This window comes from Onychomys torridus, chromosome 10, assembly GCF_903995425.1.
Source record: "Onychomys torridus chromosome 10, mOncTor1.1, whole genome shotgun sequence".
In the NCBI taxonomy this organism is placed as follows: domain Eukaryota; kingdom Metazoa; phylum Chordata; class Mammalia; order Rodentia; family Cricetidae; genus Onychomys; species Onychomys torridus.
Window position 1 is genome coordinate 80,676,182 of NC_050452.1, and position 12,466 is coordinate 80,688,647.

Below are 12,466 nucleotides of genomic sequence, written 5' to 3' on the forward strand. Positions count from 1 at the left end.
CTCCATTAAACTGTTCCTTTGTGATATTATTCACAATGTCAAAAAAATAACATCTGGCACACTGTTTTGCTATTATTTAAATGAATGAACTTAGGCCAATAATTTTTCCTTTAAGTAGTACATTAGCTCTATGTAATATTTTCACTATGATTTGCTCTAAATATCTTTAAACTTTTGTTGTGATTTCCTATGGGAGAGTGATCAGAAGAAGTATTTACTATACTGTTTGATTTTTTAAAATTTCCATCATCATTTCCTCTTATCCAGAAATTTCTAAGTGTATATACTACTTAGTATTAACTTTTCCAATGATAGGTATACATGAGAAATAAATATCCCATGTTTTAATTTATTTATTCCTAATAGGGAGAGTGGGTAAGGGAAAGAAATGAGAGATGAAAAAGGCAACTCTAGAGACCTGTGGCAAAGATGTCACTCCCACGTCCCTGCCCTGGGCACTGGCACTCATCTACAGACTTGGCAGGTGCTAACAACTAATTGTTGCTGCTGCCCGTACCTTCGTCCAAAGGATGGCCTCACTTTTGCTACCTCCTGCCACTGTGACAGCTACTGATTGACCAACAGAGAGGAAGTGGTCCCAGAGTGGGTAAGTGCAGAGTTCCCTTGCTTTAAAGGAGGAGAACCTTTGTGAGACAATTCAGTTTCCTGTGTGATCAGACTAAGATTGGGGTTCTGCTGAGGTCCTATCTCTGCCTAGGCCTTTATCTACATCATCACACATTCTCAGGCCCTAAAGGTTTCACATCAGAAAGCTGGGCTTTACACATTATGTTATTTTAATATGACAATGTCTCATTAGTGTAAAAATCTTCACATTGTACATGGGAAAACTAGGACGATATAAAGTAAAAGTATGCATGTTTAGCCTGTAACAAGTGGTCAATCCAAAAGTTAAACATAGATAATATGACTACATAACCTCTGCTGTTTTACCTTTGTCTCAATGTCCATATATTTTTATCCAAAGACAAATGAATTAAAGATAAAGAGCTCTTCAACTATACATTTCTAGTTAAAGGGAAGTTGATATGCACTTTATTTTTCAAGCATTGAGGTAACCTGTATATAATGAAGGAAAGACTTTATGAATCATCTAATTTCCACAATGGTTTACAGCAGACAGACATGGATTCTATTAAAAAGGAAGTAAGCATATCTCTAATACCTTTGTTTTCTTGAAAGGGAGCATTTTAGAGAAATTTGAAGATAGAAAGGAGGGGAAAGATCATGTCAGCACAATGTAATTGGTCATGTACAATGCAATCTTATATTTCATAGAGATTTCAACACAGGACATGGGTATATTAGAAAACCTAATTCATAGGTTTTCCTGTTATGGTTACAGTGGCTTCTTTGAATGGAAAGTTGTAGATAGTGTTTTATGCCAGCTTCAATAATACATATTTCAGAGGTCAAACTAGTCAGTTATGTAGCTTTTACACACTCAACATGAAGAGAAAAATAAGCGCCATGAGGTACCACTAGGAGCACCATGTGTAATGTCATAGCTTTCATTACACTCTGATTAGAAAGGAAATGTTTTATCTTTCCTTTTTCTATTAATCAACCAAGAATTCTTAGATTATTACCATCTGAAAAATGATTTAGCTACTTGTCCACTCAGAAGTTACATAAACCAGTGGTAACAGAAAGGTAGGGAGAGCCTATGTCTTATTCATGTTCGTTTGTGATAAATATGAGTGATTTGCACAGTGAGAAACATGAATAAAAAAACAAATATTTCCTATAGCAGAAATACACTCTATAAAGTGTACTATTAATATTCCGATTGTATAGTATCTCACTTATGTTTTGTTTCCAAACTTAATCAATATTAAAAGAATATTCTTTAAAATGCCACATAACAGGACAGGACAACATGGCTTAGAGAAACATAAGAATTTGCCTAATTGGCAAGTTTTCTTTATTTCAGACCCTTTGAAAATCTGTTGTGTTGAGCAAACCATGAGCACTGACCTTGACAATAGTCACTCTCCACCTCTAGATTCTCTTTTAACCTCTGTGCTATATGAAATACTCTACACCCACACCCTCTAAACACATAAGCTATTCATTCTCCATGTAATATTCCAAACTCAATCATGTAAATAGTCTTTCACAAGTCCATCCATGTCCTTCTGTAGCCTATGTCAAAATAAAGCACATGGGAGCTGGAGATGTGGCTCAGGAGTGGCAGGGGTAGGACCCTTGCCCCAAAACAAACAAATAGTCCATGGGTTACAGATCTGATCTCTTAGGATGCTAGTTTATTCTTTCTTTTATCAACATTAGTTCTGTCATTTCTTTATCCCACTCTTCCATTATCTATTGTCTGATAATCATGTTGACCTCTCAGGTGAGTTCCCTGGTTCATGGCTCTCATCTATTGCCCCTTAGAGACACACACTGCTCCCCACCAATTACTGCAAATATTCCAAATGCTTGTTTGATCGCACCTCTCATTTTCTAAACTCTTTCAAGCCTTCTTTGAGTTGCTACTGATGCTACTGAACACAGAAAGAGACACTTTAGAGCTGCCTCCTCCCCCATTTTGAATCATTTATGTCCTCTCACTTACTTACTTGAGAGATACGTAAAAGGAATAACTTACCAGTCTCAGTGGCCAACTAGATGTGACACATGAAGGGTAGGAAAGAGAAAGAACATTGGCCAAGTTATCAATTAAGTGTGTGACATAGAGCAAAGAGGTGATGGTCTTGGAGTCAGAAGACCATTTTAATTAGCTACTTACTTAGACAATTGTCAAGTTAGTTATTTACTATTTGGTTATACTTTTAGTTGGCCAGAAATAAGCACATGTATTTACGGGTACAAGATGTTATTACATGATTACAATGTAGAATGAACAAGTCAAACATGTCAATCATCTCAAATACTATGTTTTCTCTCAAAACAATTCAGTGGAAACACAAAGGATCAATGGATGGTCATACATTTTTTTCTCATGGCCAATAAGTATGACAATATTATAGTTTTCAAGCAAGTGATTACCCAGCTAAGATTAAAAATTATATATTTAGGGTATCAAGTAAAAATTAGGGAACTCTTCTAGAGAAAAATTCATAGGTATATAATATAGATCATTAGAAGCAATAATGTCAGAAAATAGAGCTTTAAGACAGATTGCAAAAGTATCTTTCAGGCCACCCTCAAAAGCAACACAGAACAAAGTGTGGAAATCAGTGGATTATGGGACTTAGAGAGAACAGTTAGGTAGGATTGAAAAGAAACAGGGCTGTTTAACCTAAGATTAGCACAAGTGGGAAATAACAGCCAGTCTGACATTTTCCCTACTAAAAACATTTAGAATCTTATCTTTTTTCATAATTTTCACACTGTCATAAACATAAATGATTATTAAGAAGCTACACCTATTACTATAATATATAAATATAGTCATATGTTATACTAAGGGGATATCACATTACAGTTGTTATTTTGTGGGTGTGGAATGCACATGTTCTGTGGCACACATTTGCAGATCAGAGGACGATCCCATCTTGTCAGCTCTCCCTTGACACTATGTGGGTCTTTGTGATCTAACTCAGCAGCAAGCCCCTTTGCCTACCAAGCCATCTCTCTTGCCTGTATATAAACTGCTTTTTATAGAAGATATTGCAGGCTCTACCATCCATATGAATCATGTATTTGAAAATACATTTGAATTTGGGGGTAAAATGTACTCACGCTCACTTTCCCATTGCGATTATCTTCTTCTCTCATGGCCAGGGCCTTCAGAAAATTATCCTGCAGTTCCTTACCAGCACTTGTTAGTGCCCTATAAAAACACATTACAATAATCAGTCTATAATGCCATAGTATCTCAAATAAAAAATATTATTGAAACATTCTGAGGTCAACAATTGTGCTTGTTTAGTCTGTATGACAATATAGTTATAACATGGAAACCAAATACACAAAATCATTATAATCAGGTTTAAATTTTTATTTTATATGGTTGTAGAGCTTTTATTTCCAAATACTTGGAATCAGGTTTAAAAATAATACAAACATCCATATCACTCCTCAAGCCACATAAAATTTATTTCATCACTGTGTCTATCTTTTCTCTTTATCTCTCCAAGAAATATCAACATGTTTATACTCCTCACTTAAAATGCCCATAATTTAGGTATTGTTTATTGTTTGGTTTACACCAATAAAATCAGTAGGACAAAGCATTAATTTCTCTCCACCAGTAGATATTCTCAACATAAGAAAGAAAAGTCATTTGGGATATCTTTGCCAGATAAAAGAAATTATTAAAATCCAGAGAAATAAATTTTAACAAAAATGTATAAGAAAGATCATTGAATACAGTACTCCAGCTAAATGTCATATGCTGCCAAATAAAACCCCCCGGAACTAGGACTAGATTATATATCTTGTTAGGTATGGCCAAAGGGGTCAACATAGACGTCCCAATCATTACAGGCTAGTGCCAATGCTATTTTTTATCCTCTATAACTTGATGGTAAGACCTTTGCTGAAGACACCATATTCTTGTGACATAGAACACTGAGATATCTGGTTGGTACTCAACTGAAAACTTTACCTTTCCTGGATAACAAATACTACTGGAGGATAAAAGTGAACATCAATCTCACCCAACTAAGAATGCTGTGAGCTAAAATAATGGCCTGCCTGCAAGATATGCCCAAAGTGTAACAGTGGCACACATAGCATGGGGGCAAGCAACAATGTTTTAATTGGATGTAAAGCCTGCTGTGTGAGATCCAAACTTGATACTGTTTGTAAGGTCAAAAGCTTGAGACGAGACAGGTCGTGAGCCTCAGGGGAAAACCTATAGAACACAGCCTAACATAAAGGAACATCACATAAAAAGACAACAAATGGCATACTGCTAGACCCATTGGGTAGTGCATCACTCAAGCCCTCAACACAAACACAGTAGACTGGAGACACACAAATGGAAAACATGTAGAAAGTAAGAAACTCGAGTGCTCAGTCTAAAAGTAGTAGTCTAGATCATACCTCTACCCTCAAAGCTCAGTGATCTATAGAGAAAAAGAGGACAAAGACTGTCAAAGCCAGAGGAGAGGTGGTGAGTAACTTCAAAGAAACAGTGTTTTCCAGACACGATGCACATACAAACTCACACAGGCCGACAGAATGCACAAGACCCACACAAGCATAAGCCAGATGAAAACTTCAGCATGAAGGAGGGCAAATGGGCACAAAGACCCACAACTGATAGGTTCTAAGAGAGGGGGAAGTTAGTTTTCTTCATTGTAATGGTACTTGGCATATCAACCATCTTCCAGGGCAGGTCCTATGACTATACAAATTTGACTCCATGTTTTTGTGGCTGTTTGTTGAAGAAAGAAAAAGAACAGGAAGTTGGATAGGTAGAAATATGCAGGAGGATGTGAGAAGAATTTGGTGAGGAGAAACAATATGATCAAAATATAATTGTATAAAAGTATCAAATAATAAATAAAACATTAAAAACAAACAAAAAGAAAGAAAGATTACTAAGGCTAGAAAGATGGTTTAGCTGTTGAAAAGTCACCTGCTATTCTTTCAGAGGTCCCAGGTTTAATTCCAAGCCCTACATGGTGGCTCACATTCCTTTGTAAATCCAGTTCCAGGATAATCTTATGCCTTCTTCTGGCCTCCATAGGCACTAGGCACTCACATGTTGCACAGACATAGATGTAGCCAAAACACCAATACATATGCATTAAAATGTATTTTTAAAGTTTAATAGAGATTGTTGCAGCAACATTGAACTAAATATTGAAAAGTGAGTTGCACAGTGTTTTGTGAGAAAATAATCCTGTCTTTACATGGCAGTTTTCTATGTATTCAACCAACATTTTTATTGTTTTCCTATTTTGAATCAGGAGCTTTATCAGGGCACAAAGATCAGTAAGTCACAGTTCTTGCTCCCAGCTTGCCAAAGTCTCCTAGAGGTAAACAGATATGTAAGCACAGTAGTGATAACTATCAGCAGAAATACAGACAGAGTATCAGCAGTTCATGAGAACATAGGCTATCTTATCAAAGAAGACCATTTACACAAAAAAGTAGCTATGCTTAAACTGGATGCTGGAAATTAAGCCTGTTAGTCATTGTGGGGATAATAAGGGAGAAAAAAAAAAAAGCTGTAACTGCAAAGGAATAAAGGAATACAGGTGAAAGGTTTTAAGGTAACTTCAAGTAATAACAAGGCAGTCAGAAAGTAAATGCAAAAAAGGGCGAAAAAACACATAACATTAATAAGTGATAACATTTTTGTTAACTTTACTGATATTGAGGTTGTCCTAAAACTTGTTATAATCACCAAGGTGTAATATCATTCAGAGGGGGTTTCTGGGCTCCAAGATTTCTTCATAAAAGTATTAAACCACACAAATTTCACACAAGGAAAAATGATGGTCAAATTTGTGTTATAGAAAGAATATTCAACACCTTTCAGAAATGTAGGTTTAAAAAAACACACTAGAAGAATTCACAAGGAGGATGTCTCAGAGTTTCAGCCAGAGATGGGGAATACTGGATGTAAAGCTGAGGGAAGACAGCAAAACAGGGAATGGCATGTCTGTGGATTTAATAGATGAGATGGGACCCATGAGGTTGATCAGCAGGTGAAGGCCAAGCCTCGGGTCCCAAGTTCAATCTCCAGGACACACAGAGTGGGAAGAAAAAACAACTCCCCAAAACTGTCTTCTGACCTACACACTTTAGTGGCAACACACACACACACACACACACACACACACACACACACACACACAATGAATGCCTACACATACAATAGGAGTGAAAAGATTGCAAGAACCAGAGGATTAGGTCGTTTGTTGTGGGATTCTGTATCCTAGTCCTGTCAGAAGCTACACCCATACAGCATCACCAACATGGCTGTCCAAACATGATTTGAACAAGGACAAATGTGAAGGAAAAAAATAACCACAGTGTACTGGAAATGGTCTGTGCAGTTTTAACAGAGTTAGTCTTGCAAAGTTATCAGTCGTGACTGACCAGGTTCTATTAGAGAAGCAAACCAGCCCCAATCACAGTGGGAACAATTATAAGAAAACTTTTCTAATACCATAACAAACCCAGTTTTGTCTTTGAATCTGTAATGACAGCCCTCTTCTAATAAGTTGCATTTTTAATTTAATTTATCAGTTTGTAACTATCACTCATAAAGAAAATTCATAAATGATAAAAAAAAGGCAATCTAGTTAAGTAACTCCATACTGATTGGCGTAATAAATCCCACCAGCTATATAATATATAACTGTCTCGTTTTCCCCACATGCTGATGAGCAATATGGCCATGAATGCTAACTGCTAATTCACTACCTGAGAGTCCTTACTCATTTGAAAGAAAAGGTATTTTATGATTGGTTGGAAGACCAAACTAAACTATAACCTCATATATAATATTTTAAAGATTTCCCAGGAAAGTATTGCTGAGAAGGTTAATTCATTTTTCACATCCAGCAGCTAAATATCTTAAACAGATGCAGGAGATAATCAAATTAAACTGAAATATTACATGGGATAGCAGTCTTTAATTTCTACTCATTCCCCAGTTAATTCCAGCCACCATGTTTGTCTAACCTTGGGTTCCACAGTGGGCTTAGTAATCTCTCTCGGCCCCTTCCTACTATACAACTTGTGAGAACAGTTACACAGCATTAGCAAGCAGAATTAATGCATATGATACATAGGAAAAATAAGGGTCTATGGTTACAAAGCTATAAAGAGAAGAGAAAGGAAAAAGCCATCCCATAGCAAATGGTTGCTACCCCATCCTGAAGGCTGAGAACCTGCAGCTCCTCATCAAGAAGAGGAAAGTAGTACAGAGCATGAGATGAGGCGAACCTATGATTTTAACACACAATACTCTTAAGTAACTAGGTTTCTTTAATAGTCAGTGACCTGAGAAACTCTGGTTAAATAAATATTACAAAAGAATTCACTTCCTCAAGGAGAAGTGGGTCTGTTACAAAACCTTAGGGTGAGTTTTATAAAGGCAAATACCTCATCTCTGTTTACACACCACTGCATGGGCAAATGGGCTAAAAGTTATATGTGAATGAGTTAATTTTTACCAACCATGTTTAATCATTAGCTAAAGGCATTTATATAATTTGGCATGAATGACTATAAACATATTTTTAATCCTCAACAACCAGGCTACTGGTTATACAGTGTAAGTATGTTGTTTACATATCATATCATAGATACATAATTAACACTTGAAGAGAAAGAATAAATAACAAAAGGAAAGAACATGAAAAACTGGAGAAACTTAGTTTGGAGAGTTAATTGCTTAAGAGTTCACTCAAATAGTTTCAGCAAGTGTGGCTTATTTATTAGCTGTTCTAAGATTTCAAATATAAAATTTGTAATGTTATAAGCAAGCTTAGATTAACCATTAAGTTGTATTTCTATACAAATGTTCTGATAACTATTGAATCAAATTTGGTGTTCAATCTATTAGACTAGGAATAGGTTTTAGCTGTTAAGTATTCTTGCAAACACTTTTATTCTCAAATCAAAGCTTAAAGAAAATATACTTCTTTTTTCCATCAGATGAAGTGAGACTCGATGAGGTTGAGGAACTTGGCTGTCATCAGCTGGAGTTCAACTTTAAATCTGCAGCTCATTGACTAAGTATTGCTCTGGTAGACTGTAGTCTACATTCTTCTACATAATAAAAACCAAAAGAGTCCACTGGTAGAAGCCAGTTATATTGCAGGGGAGAAGAGCTGAGGTATAATGTATGAGCATTAACCTTGGGGCCTACATGGAAACTTAGTCAACCACAATAATCATGCCAGTCTAACTAGGATTGCGATTTACTACTTTGTCCAGAGGTAGTTGATGTTTTTTTTTTTTTAATTGTTGCTGTTATTTTGTTTGGCCAGTGAACTATGATAAAGCCTACACTTCATATTTCTAACTGGATAACACTTACTTAAATATATAATCCAAACTTTCCATAGTTTAATTCCTTAGCATTTAATGGAGAGTAAATTTTAAAATAATAGATGAGTAAAAGTGTATTGTAAAAAAAAAACTCATATTAATATCATTTTTAAAGAAAGCAAAATCAGGACTAGAGAGGTGAATTGGTGGGTAAGGACACTTGTTTTACAAGCGTGAAGGTCTGAGGTTGGATTCCAAGACTTACTTGAAAAGCTGGACCTTTCATGCCTGTAACCCCAGGACTTTTTCTCTTGTTATTATGCCATAAAAAAAATAAAATATTACAAATAATTATATAATATTCATACTGTGATGAGTACTACAAGTACTCTAGAGATGAATACATTATATGCAAATATCACAGCCGTGTGGAGTTCACTTTGTCACTGACAGAATCTCAGTAGTAAACTGAGCATGGAAATTAAGAAAGAAAAAGAGGGAGGGATATCAACAAGGTTAGGAGAGTACACGAGGCATGGCAGAACCATAGAAACTAGCCATGGAAAGGAGACGTTACTATTCCCATACTAAAAGTGACAAGAAGTTGGAGTGATATTATCTGCACATAGCCTTAGCTGTCTGCCTAGAGAACTGTAGATGATTAGAGGAACGTGGCTGCCAACAATAATGCCATCACATTCCATCTTCTCTTGTCTTCCTATTGAAGAGGCAGTGCTCAGTCATCTGCCTACAGAGCCAAGACCTTTACTCTCTCCATTCATCTCTTCATGCATTGTGCGCCATGGACATGTTGCAGTTTTATAGCTTTGCCTGCCCCCAGCCACAGTCTAGGACTTTCCTCCCATTTCCCATAAAAGGAGACACTCTTTATAGCAAATGGAGACCACCATGGGAAATCACAACTGGATGCGATACAGAGGTCAACAGATCGTGGGGATCTAGGCCCCCAAATAGGTAAATCTACACAATATCTCCTGCATCGGTGGCTATGAAACACTGCCCAAGGAGTGGACAGACGGTAACAGGCAGAATCCCAGGAGGATGGCTGTGAAACAGTACCTCCTGGAAATGGCTGCTAAACAACACCAGAAAACAGCAGTGTCGACGGACATGTTACCGTGGAAGGGAACATTCTTGCCAGGTCCCACACCTAGACAAAGAACCACAGGCAACAAACAGCCACTGTCTTTAGTGGTTGCCCAATGTAGAGCACTCAGCCCTGAAACCACCTCTATGCACACAAGCAACAAAAGTGACTCAGCAAGTTATACTTGTTTTTGTTTTTTCGCTTTTTGTGCATACACCTACGTACAAGTATATGTATTTATGTAACAACAATCGTCAAGGCAAAAGAGACTATCAACTGGAAAGTAGGGGGGACATGGAGGGGCTTAGGGGAGGTTTGCTCAGAGGGACTGGAGAAAGGAAAGGGAAGGAGAAAGTAGTATGATTTTATTAGAATTAAAAGCACATTAAAAAAAATATATGGGGCTGGAGAGATGGCTCAGAGGTTAAGAGCACTGGCTGTTCTTCCAGATAATGTCCTGAGTTCAAATCCCAGCAACCACATGGTGGCTCACAACCATCTGTAATGAGAGCTAGTGCCCTCTTGTGGCCTGCAGGTGTATATGCAGACAGAACACTGTATACATAATAAATAAATAAATATTTATAAATAAATGAATGGATGGATGGATGGATGAATGAATAAATAAATGAATAAAACCGTATACTATACTCCAAAATCCTGACTCTAGCAAACAATCCCCTTCTTTTCACCCTCCTTTATTTTTCTGTGCATATGACTCCAGGAAAACTGAGTACCTTATGCTCTTACTCAATGTACAATAAATGTTAATTGCATGAGCTACAACTACAAGATATATTAGAAAATCAAGTATCAATTCACTGTACCAGAATCATTAGAGAAGAAATACTAACATAGAATGCTGGGAAATCTTTGTATTTAAATAATGTTTATTTTTACATTATTATAGTTGCTGCCACTGTTTTTGTTTTCTTGGATGGGAAACCAAAACTGATTCAATCTACAAAACATTGTGACTTTTCTCCTGTTAATTTAAGAGAGGTAAAGAGATGGATTTGATATTCTGCTTCATTAAATTTTAATGATAAATTACTCACTCCAAGTTTACATTTTGCAGTGGGGTAGTTGTTTGTTTGTTTTCAAGACAGGGTTTCTCTGTGTAGCTTTGGAGCCTGTCCTGGAACTCACTGTGTGAACCAGGCAGGCCTCGAACTCACAGAGATCCGCCTGCCTCTGCCTCCCGAGTGCTGGGATTAAATGTGTGTGCCACCACCACTAGACCCAAGTTTACATTTTACATAAGTTTCAAAATAACTGAATGCAATGCTTCTATACCTTCAGAAGTGTAGGATTATTTTCAGTAGACAAATGCTTCTACCACAGTCCTTGGAGTTTGAGTAAAATTAGTTCACACACAAAAAATGCTTACAACTCAATTTTTAGAAGATTTTAGGGACACTCTTTTATTACTTTGGGCTTTTATCAGAGTCTTGAGAGATGGACTCAGTTTGGTTTCTAGCACCCACATGATGGTACATCCATTACTCCAGTTCCAGGGGATCCGACTTCTGTGAACATGCACATGGTATGCGTACACACGTACACTCGTTCACAGATAGATAGATAGATAGATAGATAGATAGAGAGAGAGAGAGAGAGAGAGAGAGAGAGAGAGATTGTGTGGGTAGGGACGTTGGGAATATCTAGAAGGAGTTGGAGAGGAAGATATGATCAAGAAAAAATAAGTGACAGGAAACCTTTAAAAATTTTAAAAATGTATTTCATTCACAAATAGGACTGTTTATTTGTCACTGTTAGAACTCTAGATTCTAAACAGATTCTTGCTTGGACTGGTGGTTCATGTCCACCTCTTGTTCAACTTCAGCACATGTTTCATCACTAGCAGTTTATCCAGACTACCGCCTTCACCCTGGAGCTCCATTAAGTGTTCCCGATTCAAACTTGGGTTTCTTCAGCATTTTTATATTTCTAACAAAGACATCATAAAGCAGATAAATGGACTGGCAAACCTTTCCTATATCTTTCCCAGTGCTGTCTGGGATCAGTTTACTAACCACCTCCTTCAAGTCATTAGCATAATTAAGATAATGCTCTTTAGGAGTCAGAGAAGAAGTTTTACAACATGGGCTGTGATTTCCACCTAGCTTCCAGAGGTCAATTTTATACCCTAAAAGTTTTCAGATTCATTTATTGGTAATAAAAAAAATCAAATTTCCACTGGGAGGGAGAATATCTCTGCTTTCCCTACGTCTTTCAGGATAGGGGTGATCAAATGAATTCAATAACTACTGACATCTCAGAGAAATACTTCAAGGATTATTTCTGCAAGAAGCACACAAGGACACAGGAAGTGTTAAGACGCACACTAGGCAGCTGTTTCTCTTCACTTTTCATGCCAAGGAAACCCAACTGGGAGTCCTAAGATCC

The 12,466-nt window shown here is 36.9% G+C and overlaps 1 protein-coding gene across 2 annotated transcripts in view; it reads right to left on the reverse strand.

Annotated features, from left to right (window-relative positions):
• Positions 1-12,466, reverse strand: part of Cfap299 (cilia and flagella associated protein 299) — a 499,273-nt gene that overhangs the window by 323,651 nt on the left and 163,156 nt on the right. For both annotated transcript variants that reach the window (XM_036201244.1, XM_036201245.1), the window contains exon 3: positions 3,730-3,820. In XM_036201244.1, coding sequence (XP_036057137.1) covers positions 3,730-3,820 — 91 coding nt within the window. The remainder of the gene's footprint in view (positions 1-3,729; positions 3,821-12,466) is intronic.